At 44.4% G+C, this 11829-nt stretch overlaps 1 protein-coding gene and 1 pseudogene across 1 annotated transcript; both read right to left on the reverse strand.

Moving 5' to 3' along the window:
- Window positions 1-2106: 2106 nt before the first annotated feature.
- LOC120651117 lies at window positions 2107-4764 on the reverse strand. Its single transcript, XM_039928491.1, has 3 exons — window positions 4615-4764; window positions 2363-3259; window positions 2107-2255 (listed from the first exon to the last, which is right to left on the reverse strand). Exons 1-3 carry the CDS (start codon window positions 4658-4660, stop codon window positions 2209-2211), a joined length of 990 nt encoding a protein of 329 aa, XP_039784425.1. The 5' UTR covers window positions 4661-4764; the 3' UTR covers window positions 2107-2208.
- Window positions 4765-6755: 1991 nt separating this feature from the next.
- Window positions 6756-7806, reverse strand: LOC120647918 (annotated as a pseudogene).
- Window positions 7807-11829: the final 4023 nt, after the last annotated feature.

Here is an 11829-nt window from a genome sequence, read left to right on the forward strand (position 1 = left end):
CCCAAACAGGCTCTTAACTAAGTGATAGTTTGTGGAGAAGGCCATTTCTGAATGATCTGCAATTTTGCTAGATCAGTAGCAACTCCATCTTTACTGATGACATGTCCAAAAAATTCAATCTCAGTTTGGACAAAAGTACATTTACTCATTTTTGCAAATAATTTGTGTTGCCTCAGAACTACTAGAACTGCTTTGAGGTGTTGCACATGTTCAGACAGGCTAGTGCTATAGATCAGTATGTCATCAAAAAATACTAGGGCAAATTTTCTCAAGATTTCAGATAGGACATTGTTCATCAAGGATCATTTGTCAACCCAAAGGGCATGACAACATACTCAAATGGCCCAGATGAGTTGTAAATGCTATCTTAGGTATATCCTCATCCCTCATTCTTCTCTAGTGATAACCCGATCTTAAATCAATTTCTGAAAAAAATTGAGCTCCAAATAATTCACCCAACAGATCTTCTGTTATTGGGATGGGGTATTTATTTTTGACCGTATTGGAGTTCAATTGCCTATAGTTCACACACATCCTCCAAGTGCCATCCTTTTTCTTAACCAAGATAACTGGAGAAGAGAAAAGACTAATGTTGGGCCTGATCTGTTGAGAATGTAGCATATGCTTTATGAGTTCCTCCATTGCATTTTTTTGGTGATATGGTAACATGTATGGTCTCTAAGACACTATTTGTTTCTCATCCATCAAAGCAATGGCATGATCAACTTTTCTCTTTGGTGGTAATTTGTCTGGCTCTTTGAAGACATTAGCAAACTCATGTAAGATTTGCTTAATGTCCTGAGGTATTGTTGGAGTGGTTGAAGTATCATTAGGCATTGTAGAATTGGTATGGAGTAGTAGTAGAGATCTGAATGCTTTCTTCTTCATGATCTGTGACAGCTTCCTGTGACTGATTGAGTCTACTATCAATAACAGTTTCATCACTGAATGTAATCAGTTGATTCCCATTCTTGGTGACAGAAAATTATGTAGTTTTCAAGTTGAGGCCAACAGGACTGTGTGCAAATATCCAGTCATTGCTTAGGATAATATCATATCCTTGTACTTCCAAAATTCTAGAGTTTGAAGAGAACGTATGACCTTGAATAGTGTAAGGGCAATGTAAGCATGCAGATTCACTAAACATGGTTTCTCCATTAGCAGCAGCCACTTTAATCTTTTCAACTGCAGATATCTTACAGTTGGACTTGATTGCAAATTTTGCTTGGATAAAAGATAAGTCACTTCCAGTATCCACCAAAGTAGTAGCAATTTGTTTGCCTATATGAATCTTCAGTGTAAAAGTAGTAGCAGTTGTAGATGTTCCAGTCAAAGCATGCAGTGATAAATTATGCACTGGTACTGCTTCTGCATCATGGAATTCTTAATTTTCAGAGAGGGTACTGTTTTCCACCACCGAGATTTCCTCCTGCCCATTTGCATTCTCCACCACTAGTACTGAATAGATCTGTTTCCCTTTACAAACTTTAGCATGACCAGGAGCCCATGGCTCTCTACACTTAAAGCATTTGCCAGCAGCCCTCGATTCTGCTATATTGTTGGTTTGTTGGTCTTTTTCTTTACTGTCCTTCACCCAGGGTTGATGTGGTCTCTGTGTGGGAACCACATAAGTTGTTTTCTTGGGAATAGGGCTAGCTTGCTCAAGTCTTTTAGCATACCAAAAAGTTTGACTCAAAGTTGGTGGTTTGTAGCACTGGAAATGATGCTGTATGTAATCTTTGAGACCAGACACAAAACTACCGACAAAATAGGCTTCAGTTAAGGAAGGGTTGTTTCTTTTCACTAAACCCATCAATTCTTCAATTTTTTCCACATATGTTGTTTATGAAGAAGTCGGTTTCAAATTATGGAACTATCCAATAGCATCACATATGGATGTCTCATTGAATCTGTCACCCAGCATAGCACCGAATTGATGCCATGGTAACTGTGTAGCACTACATCAAGTGCCTCTCCACCAAAACTCTGCTTTTCCCTTGATGTACAAAACAACAATTTGGACTCTATCCTCATTTGGAATCCTAACCAACTCAAAGTACTTTTCTGCCTTTCGGACCCAACCATCTACATCTGATCCATAAAGACGGTACATAAAGAACATCTCTCAAACAAAGTACAAAGCCACTATGTAATTCTAAATGAAATTCTGCAATGGCTTCGACTTCAGCTTCTACACCGTTTGCAACTTTAATTCTTCTTGCGCCTCTTGGCAGGGTCCTCCTCATACTTGATCCCTGTAAATAATTAGCAACATGAGTAGTTGCACCAGAATCAATCCACCAAGTGGATTGGTCATAACTTAAATACAGGGATTCATCTACAAAAGTAATGGTGTCCTCACCCTTTCTTAACAACTCTTTCAGGAATTCTGGGCAGTCCCTCTTGTAGTGCCCTCTCTTTTTGCACTTCAGGCACTGGTCTTGTTCAACTGGAAAATTTTCCCAGTCTTTCTGTGGAGGTGGTCTGGAAGGGCCACTCTCATGCTGATTCTTGCCTGGTGGGAAAGGTCTCTTGTTATGCTGGAAGTTCTTATTCTGGAAATTCTTTTTCTTGTGTTGAACTTGAAAAGCAAGCTCACCACCATTGGAGTTCTTAAGGCGATCCTCTTCTTGAACACACATGCCAATCAGCTTGTCAATACCCCAATCTTCTGGAAAAGCGTTATAGTTGACATGAAATGCCTCAAACGCCTTTGGTAGGGACTTGAAGACTAGCTGAACAATGAACTTTTCTGGCAAAGGCATGTCCATTGTCTTAAGCTTGTTGGCCATGTGGCTCATTTCTAAGATATGTTCTCTGATGCCACCGCCAGTGTATTTCTTGGTGATAAGCTGCTCAGCAAGAATGGCAGCATAAGCCTTGGAAGAACCAGTAAACTGACTCTTCACCTTTGCTAAATATTCTGAAGCGGTGTCACAATCTGGGATCGCCATCTTGATGGCATCTGAAGTGGAACCCTTCATGACCATAAGACACTTGCGGTTGGAATCATTCCAACGTGTCTTGTCAGCATCATATCTGGTCATAGCAGAGTCATAATTCTTCTCTCGGATAGCCCAAGCAGCAGCTTCTTCATTCCGTGCCCTTACGGGCTTTTCTGGTTCTTGAGGAGCTGGTGTTGTGATGGCCAAATCTATATTGGCCATCGCCAGAGCTATCTCCAATTTCTGGTACCATTTCCCATAGTTGTTGCCATCCAGTTCAGGAATGGCATTCACATAAGTCATAGCATTGGAGCCTGAAATTTGAATTCAAAATTTGTGAGGACAACAATAAATGCATGTATCAATTTAACGTTGGTCAAAATTAAAACATGCAATAATTTGTACATTAAATCTAAATCACCGTTGGGAAGAAAAAGATATAATGTATACAAAATTCTGAACAAAATTATAATATTGCAATATCAACTTTGGTCAGAAATTACAACATTATAATATACTGAAAATTCTAAGAAATAAATTCTATAGGCCTCTATATCAATTATCTCGTTGGTTCAAATTAACATAGAGACAAAATAAATTCTTTGCAGCGGAAACATGTAAAATTCTAAATATTCAGAAGCATAATTCTTGTAAATTTCTGCTCTAAAATTAATACACATTGGTGCATTTATTTACAGAGATCAAATTCTAAGCAAATTCATTCAAATTCAAATTCAAAATGCTTATGAAATAAAAGAAAAAGCGAATTCTCGAACTGTTCATGCGGCCCGAGACGGAAAAACGGCCCACGGCCCGTTTCCGCGCGGCCGCTCCCCCGCGCCTGGGCCCGCAACCCAGCAGCCGACAGCCGGGCCGCCGAAACGGCCCGCGCGGTGCGCCCTCTTGGGCTTCTTCTGGCCTACTTGGCCGGCGACCGCCCCCAGACCGTCGGATCAAATCCGACGGCTGGGAAACGCCCTCAGCGGAACAAAAGGCCACGGCCGGCCGGATCTCCCGGAAACCCTAGCGCCATTCTATTCTCCCCCCCGTTTCTCACGCCCGAGCGAGCGAGCAGCGGCCATGGCGGCCCAGGGAAGTCGGCAGCACGGCGGCGCCCCCCGCCGGTCCCCTCGCCGGCGCGTGCGCTCAACCGAGTGGGAGCGCGCCGCCGTCGAGCGGACTGGTTGTGGTGCACGGGCCGTGTGCCGGTTCTGCTTGGCGGACGCGGCCCTGCGCGCGGATGCGCGACGTCGAGCGGCGGCGGCCGGTTCTGCACCTTACGCGGGCGAGCCGACGGCGGCCGAGGAGGTAAGTCCCCCCCTTTCCCCGGTCGGGTTCTTGATTCTGCAGGTGGGTTTTTCTTGGGTGTAGGGTTAGGGTTCTACTGTTCTTGTTCGATTCGAGATCGAAACTCGATTTCTTTCATCTCCTTCTACTTTCTGAGCATAGATCTGAGTAAAACGAAACCCAAAAACCTCGATCTACAACTAGATCGGCGAATGATACCAATGATGGATTCTAATCTTCTCTGTTTCTGGACTAGGATCACATCTAGTGTACGAATCGAGTACTGGGGTACAAGTTCTAGGTATAATATCAAGTGATTCATTCTAGACCTAGTACAAGAGAGAGACAGAGAAAGAGAGATAGGTGGATGAGAGACACAGACCATCCGCGGGAGTGGATGCAGAGGAGCCGTTGCCGGTGGGCGCCATCGCGTCGATGGAGCCGAGGATGGAGGCGAGGAAGTCCGGCTCTTCGAGGCGCTGATCCGGCGGCGGCAGTGGACGGCGCAAGTCCCGGCGTCCTTCAGGCCTCCACCGGCACTGACCGATGATGGGGTTGGCGGAGGAGGACGTCGTGGTTGCGGTGGCGGAGCTTCCCGTCGGCCTCGCACTAACCCTAGATCGGTAGGGACTGTGGAAGAGGGTTATGGCGGCGGTGAACTTGGGGTACCGTGCCCCGGGCCCTCTCCCTATTCTTTATAGCGCGGGCGACGGGGGCCCACCAGCCATGTTTGGCTGAACGCCCCCGACCAGGGCGCAAATTAAGGGATTGGCCAGATCTTTGGATCTGGCCGTTGGAGATCAATTCCAACACACATTTGACACAAATTCACTGAAAAAGCTAATTGAGCAATGCATCAATGACCCTGAGGCAGCACAAAGGACCAAGTATTCCCTTGACTGTAGCAATTTTTTCTTTTTGCCTTTTTGCTCAGTATCAATTTTGTTTAAATGAAAGATGCAGCAGTGTTCAATGGTGCAATATGAGTTAATTTTTTAGAGAAATTAGTATCTTACAAATAGCAAAGGCTGCAAAAATTGAAAGCAGCAAGCTGGTATATGCATAATAATTAGCCTCTTCTGTTCACTTGCATGGCTGGCAAAATATAGCATGATAATTAGCCTGTTCTGTTCACTAGCATGGCTGGGAGAATAACATTGTACGTAGCCGGTGCAATCAATTTTAAAATCTGTTGTGTCCTTGCTCATGATATCCTGAGAATTTAGCCCGTGAAATCTAACAAAAGAGAAGGCATATGCGAGCCCCATGTTCTATGCAAAGTGGTGAGGCATCAGTTGCTAATTCTTCCATGGTGGATATGCAGCAGGTGATCTGTCCACCATATGGACGTTTCTCTTAAATAGTTTTTTATGCAAATTTTCTCCCTTCAATGTTAACATGTTTTGTTTTGTGAAAAGACTATAACAAAACTGACAGCTCCATGCTTGTTCTTTTGAGACCTTATCTTCAAGTTTATAGGAAAACACTATTGCATTACTCGTTGCCTTAGCCATGTAAAACTTGTTTAAGTTGTTTCTCTTTTTTTTCGCTAAAGGATCTTGTGTTGTGTTAGGTCTATTGGGCGCCTGCTCCACCATCCTGTAGGCAAAATTGCAAAACTAGCTCGTGGACCCACTCCACCTCCTTCCCCTGTTTGGTAGGGCTACAACAGAAGCTGCTGAAGGAGCCGGAGCTGGAGCCCTTCCAAAGGGGCCCTAAAACTGATATTTTGCTTGGCTATGGAGCTGCGGTGAGGAGAGATATGACTAGACATAGCAGGACAGAGAAGACAATTATATTACTACTTCGCAGTTCACCGGATAAGAACGGAAGGGGATGAATTTGAAGGGTGTCTGATATTTTTTAGTCGGGTCAGAGTCCAAGCATTAATGACTACAGAGTGCCAATATAATGTTTGCATCACGAGGGAAATCCGTTTTGGGTGTTTTTCTTTTGATGAAGGGACACATGAAAATAATAAGAGCCGGTCGAACTCCAAGGAATATTACCCATACAAACAGGATTTTCTTCACACTGCTAACATTGCAAAGAGAGTCGGATCTAAAGGAGGGCTAGGGGAGATCAAGCCCCCTACCTTGCCAATATCAATGGATGCCTCCCTAAGTTCCCCTCCATTTCTGAGACCAAAGAATGAAGAAGAGGGGGAGGAAGAAAAAGAAGAGAAGAGGAGAAAGAAGAAGACGAGAGATGAGCCCCCTCTTGATTTGGCTGTTGGATTCGCCACTGATTGCAAAAGTGGGCCCTCTCCTCGTTTGTAAGATACAATTCCACCAACTCATCGCACACCAAGAACACGTTCAACGAAACGATGCAAGTAATTAAGAATCACACACGTAACAAGTTTAAATAAATAAAATCCATTCAAATATGCAAGACACAAATTCGCTACTAATATTTTGCAAACCTAAATAAACCTTGCCTAATAATGCAAACAAGTTATTCACAACTAATTATCTAATATTTACCTAAAAAACTGATTGCATATTTATTTATAATAATCAACTAGCTAGCTAGGCCGACGTAGTTGAGTTCCACGGATGTCCTTCTCCGCGATGTCGCGATGTCGCTAAGCGTGACGCCCTTGGGCGCCGTCATCACCTCGTGCTCGGCTCCCTTGGCGTTGATCCAGACGCCGACGAGGTGCTTTGGATCCGTCGTGTTGATCTTTTCCCGGTTGAGCGCAAACTAGTAGCCTCCCCTGGCGTCGCTTCTGACGTTGTCTGGGTAGCCCGTCAGGTCAGCGAGCAGCCCGTAGTGCCCGGCCTTGGCCCCCCTGAGCCAGTACCTGAACGCCTGGCACGGCCCTGTGTGCGCCACCACGATGTGCGTCCGGTCGGCACTCAGGGCGATGTCTTTGGGGTACGGCAGGCCGGCCTTGAGCACGGTGGCGTGCCAGGCCCACGCGTTGTACCTGAGCAACCGCCCGGCCGCGTCACGGTGGATCATGATCCCCGTGTTGTACGCGTGCGTGTACACGGTGCTGGAGTCAGTGAAGTAGACGTCGCCCATGCCCTGGTCGACGTCGACGCCGTTGAAGAAGTTGAATGGCGCACCGTCGGCCTCCATCGCCAGCACCTCGGCCTCGCTGCCGCCCGGCCCAACCTTCATCAGGCCCAGGTACGCATCGGCGATGTACAGATCACCGGTCTTGGGGTGGAATTTCAGGCTGAGTGGGCGCCCGCGCTCTCCGCGCCGTCTGGCCGATCCGCGGACGTCGTGCACATGGGGGTGTTCTTGTAGCATGGGTTGTACGCGAAGGTCGTCCAGCCTTGGGGCTGGCAGAATCCCACTTGAGGATGCGGCCATCAGAGACGCCAGCGTAGGGGCCCCGGCCCCGGCTGTCGAAGGCTAGACTCTCCGCGCCGGTGACGCCATGGGGCAGCCAGATGTGCTCAAAGGCGAGGCTCCTGGTGCCGCCGCCGGGCTTGGAGATGTGGATGCTCCAGGGCGTCGACTTGGCCTTGATCTGCTTGGCGTGGGTGAAGCACAATGACGATAGGAGAAGGACGAGGAGGAGGAGGAGGAGGAGGGACATGGCGTGGATGCGCGACATCTCGACACGAAAGTTTTTTCGGATCGATGGATGGTTTGGTTAAATGCATGCGGTGGATGGAATCTATCTATATAATTGGGTGCATTGTTTCTTGGCCAGCGCGCAAGGAGAGGAGGCTGTTTTGTCAAATGCGGACACTGTTGGGTTGGGTACTTGGGTTGCGACATATGGTTGCTGTGTCTTATTCTTCTGCGCTACCTTACGTAAGAGCCGAGTGTCGAATTCATTCAAAACTGAAAGGAAGTATTATTGGAGATATAATTAGGGATTTTTTTAAAATGGAACATATCACGTGCAAACTAATCCCTTCATGCAAACCGTGCAAACTTCAATTTGGACTACTGAATCAACATTTAAGGGGCATGGAGGATTGAATACTTTTACAATAAATCGCCCGTCTCTAATCACACTTTTGCGAATCTCCCCTCCCCCTACTCCCTTAGATGTTGATTCGATGGCCTAGATTGAAGTTTGCACGGTTTGCATGAAGGGGTTTGTTTGCACCTGATATGTGCTCTTTTTAAAAAAGATTACCCCTACTTATAGGAAAGTCTGTAGTTTGTGATACAGACTCCATGAGAGCCACACCCCATCCACACCACCTATATACCAGCTCGCATTAACGACCAACTAACACTACTAGATTTCCCCCCTAATACAACACACGAAATGTGTTGCAATATGCCATATTTGATTGCAATAGCTGCAATTGCACCCAATTTGTTTCGTAAGAAAATGCAGCTATATGTCTCGCTGCATTAGCCTGTAGCGACGCATGTCTTTTTTTTATGTTGCATTAGTTTTTCTATTACAACACAATGAGGCGTTGCAACTAACATCTACGGGCTCGCTCGTGTAGGTTGCAAATTATCATAGTACGACGCATTTGCTGTTGCCAGAGGTGCAATTGCATCGTACCCAACGCGTTGCAATTCGTAAAATCCTGCGTTGCAAAGTATTGTATTGCTACACTCTAGTTGTGGTTGCTATAGGGGAAGCACCTCTATTGCCACGAAAGTGTTTTGGGTGCTATATGTGGTTCCCTCTATTACCACGAAGTTGATTTCGGTGCTATAGGTGGTGTTCTCTATTTCCATGAAAATTGTTTGGTTGCTATATGTGGTTCTCTCTATTACCACGAAGTTGATTATGGTGCTATAGGTGGTGTCCTCTATTGCCACGCAGCAGAGATGGTTGTTATAGGTGGAACATTCTATTATCACCAAAATATATAGGTTGGAGGCAATAGGTGGAGCACGCTAATGCCACCTAGTTTGATTGGTTGTAAGATGTTTCCTCCGTTGTTGCTTCAAAAATGTTTTGGTTGCCAAAAGTTCATGTCTCTATTACCACCATAATACAGGGTTGCTACAAGTGGAATTTACTATTGCCACGAGTCTTTGTGACACCGAAAAATATGGGTTGCGATAGGATGAATTCTCTTTTGCAACGAAAGGTGTTGCTGCCATAGTTTTGTAGCTCGCCATATGTCTATTCCGCCACACTCATTTATTTATAGTAGCAATAATTTAAAACATTAAAATACATGATCAATAATAATTATGCATTTATAATTCATGAAACAACATTCAAACATTCACTGCTAAATTCCGTTCAACAACAGCATGTAGCAACACATAGCAACATTCAACCATTCAACCATTCACTGATAATACTAATAAGTTTTCAACAGGACATTGTTTCAACACATTATTGGGATGACTTCAAGACGATCCCATCACTTGATCAGCAAAGAGTGACTTCAAGAAGGTCCCATCACCTGTTTGCTCCACTCCAAATGGCTTAGTTTCCTAAAAAAATGAATAACATTTGTAAGCATCAAATAATCTGTAATAATGGAAAGGGTGCAACAACATCATGTAGCAAACCAAAGTTTCATTGTGAATCATAAAATTATCAGAATGACAGCAAATAATTAACACAACTATAAAAACTTTGACAGTTGAAACAGAAACATTCACAGCAGGTAGAGGAGTTACAAAAAATTTCACCTCATGTCTTTTTGGCGTTTTGTCGTTTCTTATTTGCAGCTTTTTCCTGTAGCTATTGTGATGAAACGTATGCCGCGGGCAGAACGGAATGTGCTTCACCAGCTTTACTACTTCTTGTAGTGCGAATGCTAGCTGCCCTTGGTTTAGCACCGACTTCAGATTGCTCTGGGTGGCTTTGAGGCTTCTCCTGGAACAAAAAATTTGGAAGGAAAAAATTAGGCTCGATTTTGTTCTGTATCTGATGATAGAAGTAAAAAGTTGTCAATTCACGAACAACCTGACTAGAAGAGAGCACATTCGGTGAGTTTATTTGTACTTCTTCAGTACTCATGTTTGATGCAGCCGCCGCCACCTCTGCAGATGCAGTGACATTGTTGTTTGGCTGGACAGATGTTGGTAGGACAATCTATGAAAGGATACAGACATTTAGATATAGAACCTAAGGAAAGAAAGTCATTCAATAACTAGCTTGACTAGTACCTGCTGAAATGGTGCCTGTACATTTGCTGCTTGCATCATTCATAGGAACTCTCGCCCAAGCTCTTCTTTATCAGCCTCCCTTGCCTTGTTAATTTCTTCAATTTGTCATGCATGTCCTCTCCTTTCAGCTTCCCTGTCAGCTTCCCATGTTGATTTGTTGTTGTAGCTGCCCAAATGATTCCATGAGCTCGACGTGTTCCTGATGTTGTTGTTCCTCCCTACGAATTTGTTCCTGGCGATCCGCATTTAGCAGCTGCCTTCCAGATGGGTTTTTTTGCCAGGTACCCATTACCATGCAACTTGGTTGATTTGCACTCTGTGACTGCCTTGTATGCCTTCTGGAAAATTTCGTTCTTTTCCTTTTGGGTAATGAAGTTATCCTCTGCATTTGATTCCGCCTCAGTAATAAGGCTGCTTGCTTTGTCCTAACATTTACAAGGCACAGATGGAGGAGTTAGTTGAATAAGAAATTGCATGGACTATATATAGTAATGTATGTACAAATTCATTGAGAACTCACGTAGACATCCCTAGATTCTTGGTCTTTCTAGTGGCCCTCCTTTGTGTGAGCTATAAACCCAAGTTCCATATCATTGGGCTCATCACCAGTTTCTGGGTCTCTCGGATATGACAAGAACATAATAAATTAGTAATTCATCCTGCAAGAAAGCTTGTACATGTGCTTCTCCAGTTATTACCTTCTCATAGTTGCGCTGAGCATAAGGCTTAGAGCCTGACAAATGTCTGGTCCATTGTTGGGCACGAATCCCAGAATTTTGTATGCTCTTTGCCTATAGAATGTCAATATTTCAACAATAATCTTAATGACTCAGACATAGCCATTTGTTTGAAATTGGTATTGTTCAGTAACAGTAACAATGTGGAACAAGCCTAGAATTTTGCAGTCCTAAAATACTTCAACAGATAGTGCCATTCAACAATATCTAATTCTTTAGGCTTATGTAGCGTTCTCTGGTGGTAGCTGTTGTATGTCTTGGCCGTAGCACTGAAAGTTGGATGCCATCCTTTGTAACGCTCCTTAGCAATGTCCCATATGATTCTCCATGAATGATCATTATCCTCAATGTCCCACCTGGCCTGTTATATAATTACAAGAACATGCAAATACTATGTGAGTTGTTATATTAGTTTAAAATTGAAATGTATACAGAAGCAAAGATTTTGATTACCAATATATCATATGCTATTGACTCTTTTACATCTTCATGGACATGTTTCCATGTTTTCACTCCAATGAGTGTGACATCCCGACCCAGGACATAATAGGATTAATAGGATACTTATACCAACAAGTTGCAACTTCTTTTTTGGAAGCCGGTCTCCAAAGAACTCTGAGGTTAAGCGTGCTTGGCCCGGAGTAATTTGGGGATGGGTGACCGACCGGGAAGTTATTCCCGGGTGCGCACGACTGAGGACAAAGTGTCCAGAAAGGACATGTGTTGGTCTGTGAGGATAGTCTGTGTCCTAGAAAGCTGCCAGATGTAAGCGGCCTCGGCCTCGGGGAGGCGGG

The sequence above is a fragment of the Panicum virgatum genome, chromosome 9K, assembly GCF_016808335.1.
Source record: "Panicum virgatum strain AP13 chromosome 9K, P.virgatum_v5, whole genome shotgun sequence".
In the NCBI taxonomy this organism is placed as follows: domain Eukaryota; kingdom Viridiplantae; phylum Streptophyta; class Magnoliopsida; order Poales; family Poaceae; genus Panicum; species Panicum virgatum.

Bases quoted from the DNA above. Each gene is read 5' to 3' on its own strand.
- LOC120651117 (XM_039928491.1), bottom strand. From the start codon at position 4,660: ATGGCGCCCACCGGCAACGGCTCCTCTGCATCCACTCCCGCGGATG. The intron at 3,260-4,614 runs GTCTGTGTCTCT...TTCAAATTTCAG, and splicing joins TGCATCCACTCCCGCGGATG to GCTCCAATGCTATGACTTAT. The intron at 2,256-2,362 runs GTGAGGACACCA...AATTATTTACAG, and splicing joins GAAAGAGTTGTTAAGAAAGG to GGATCAAGTATGAGGAGGAC.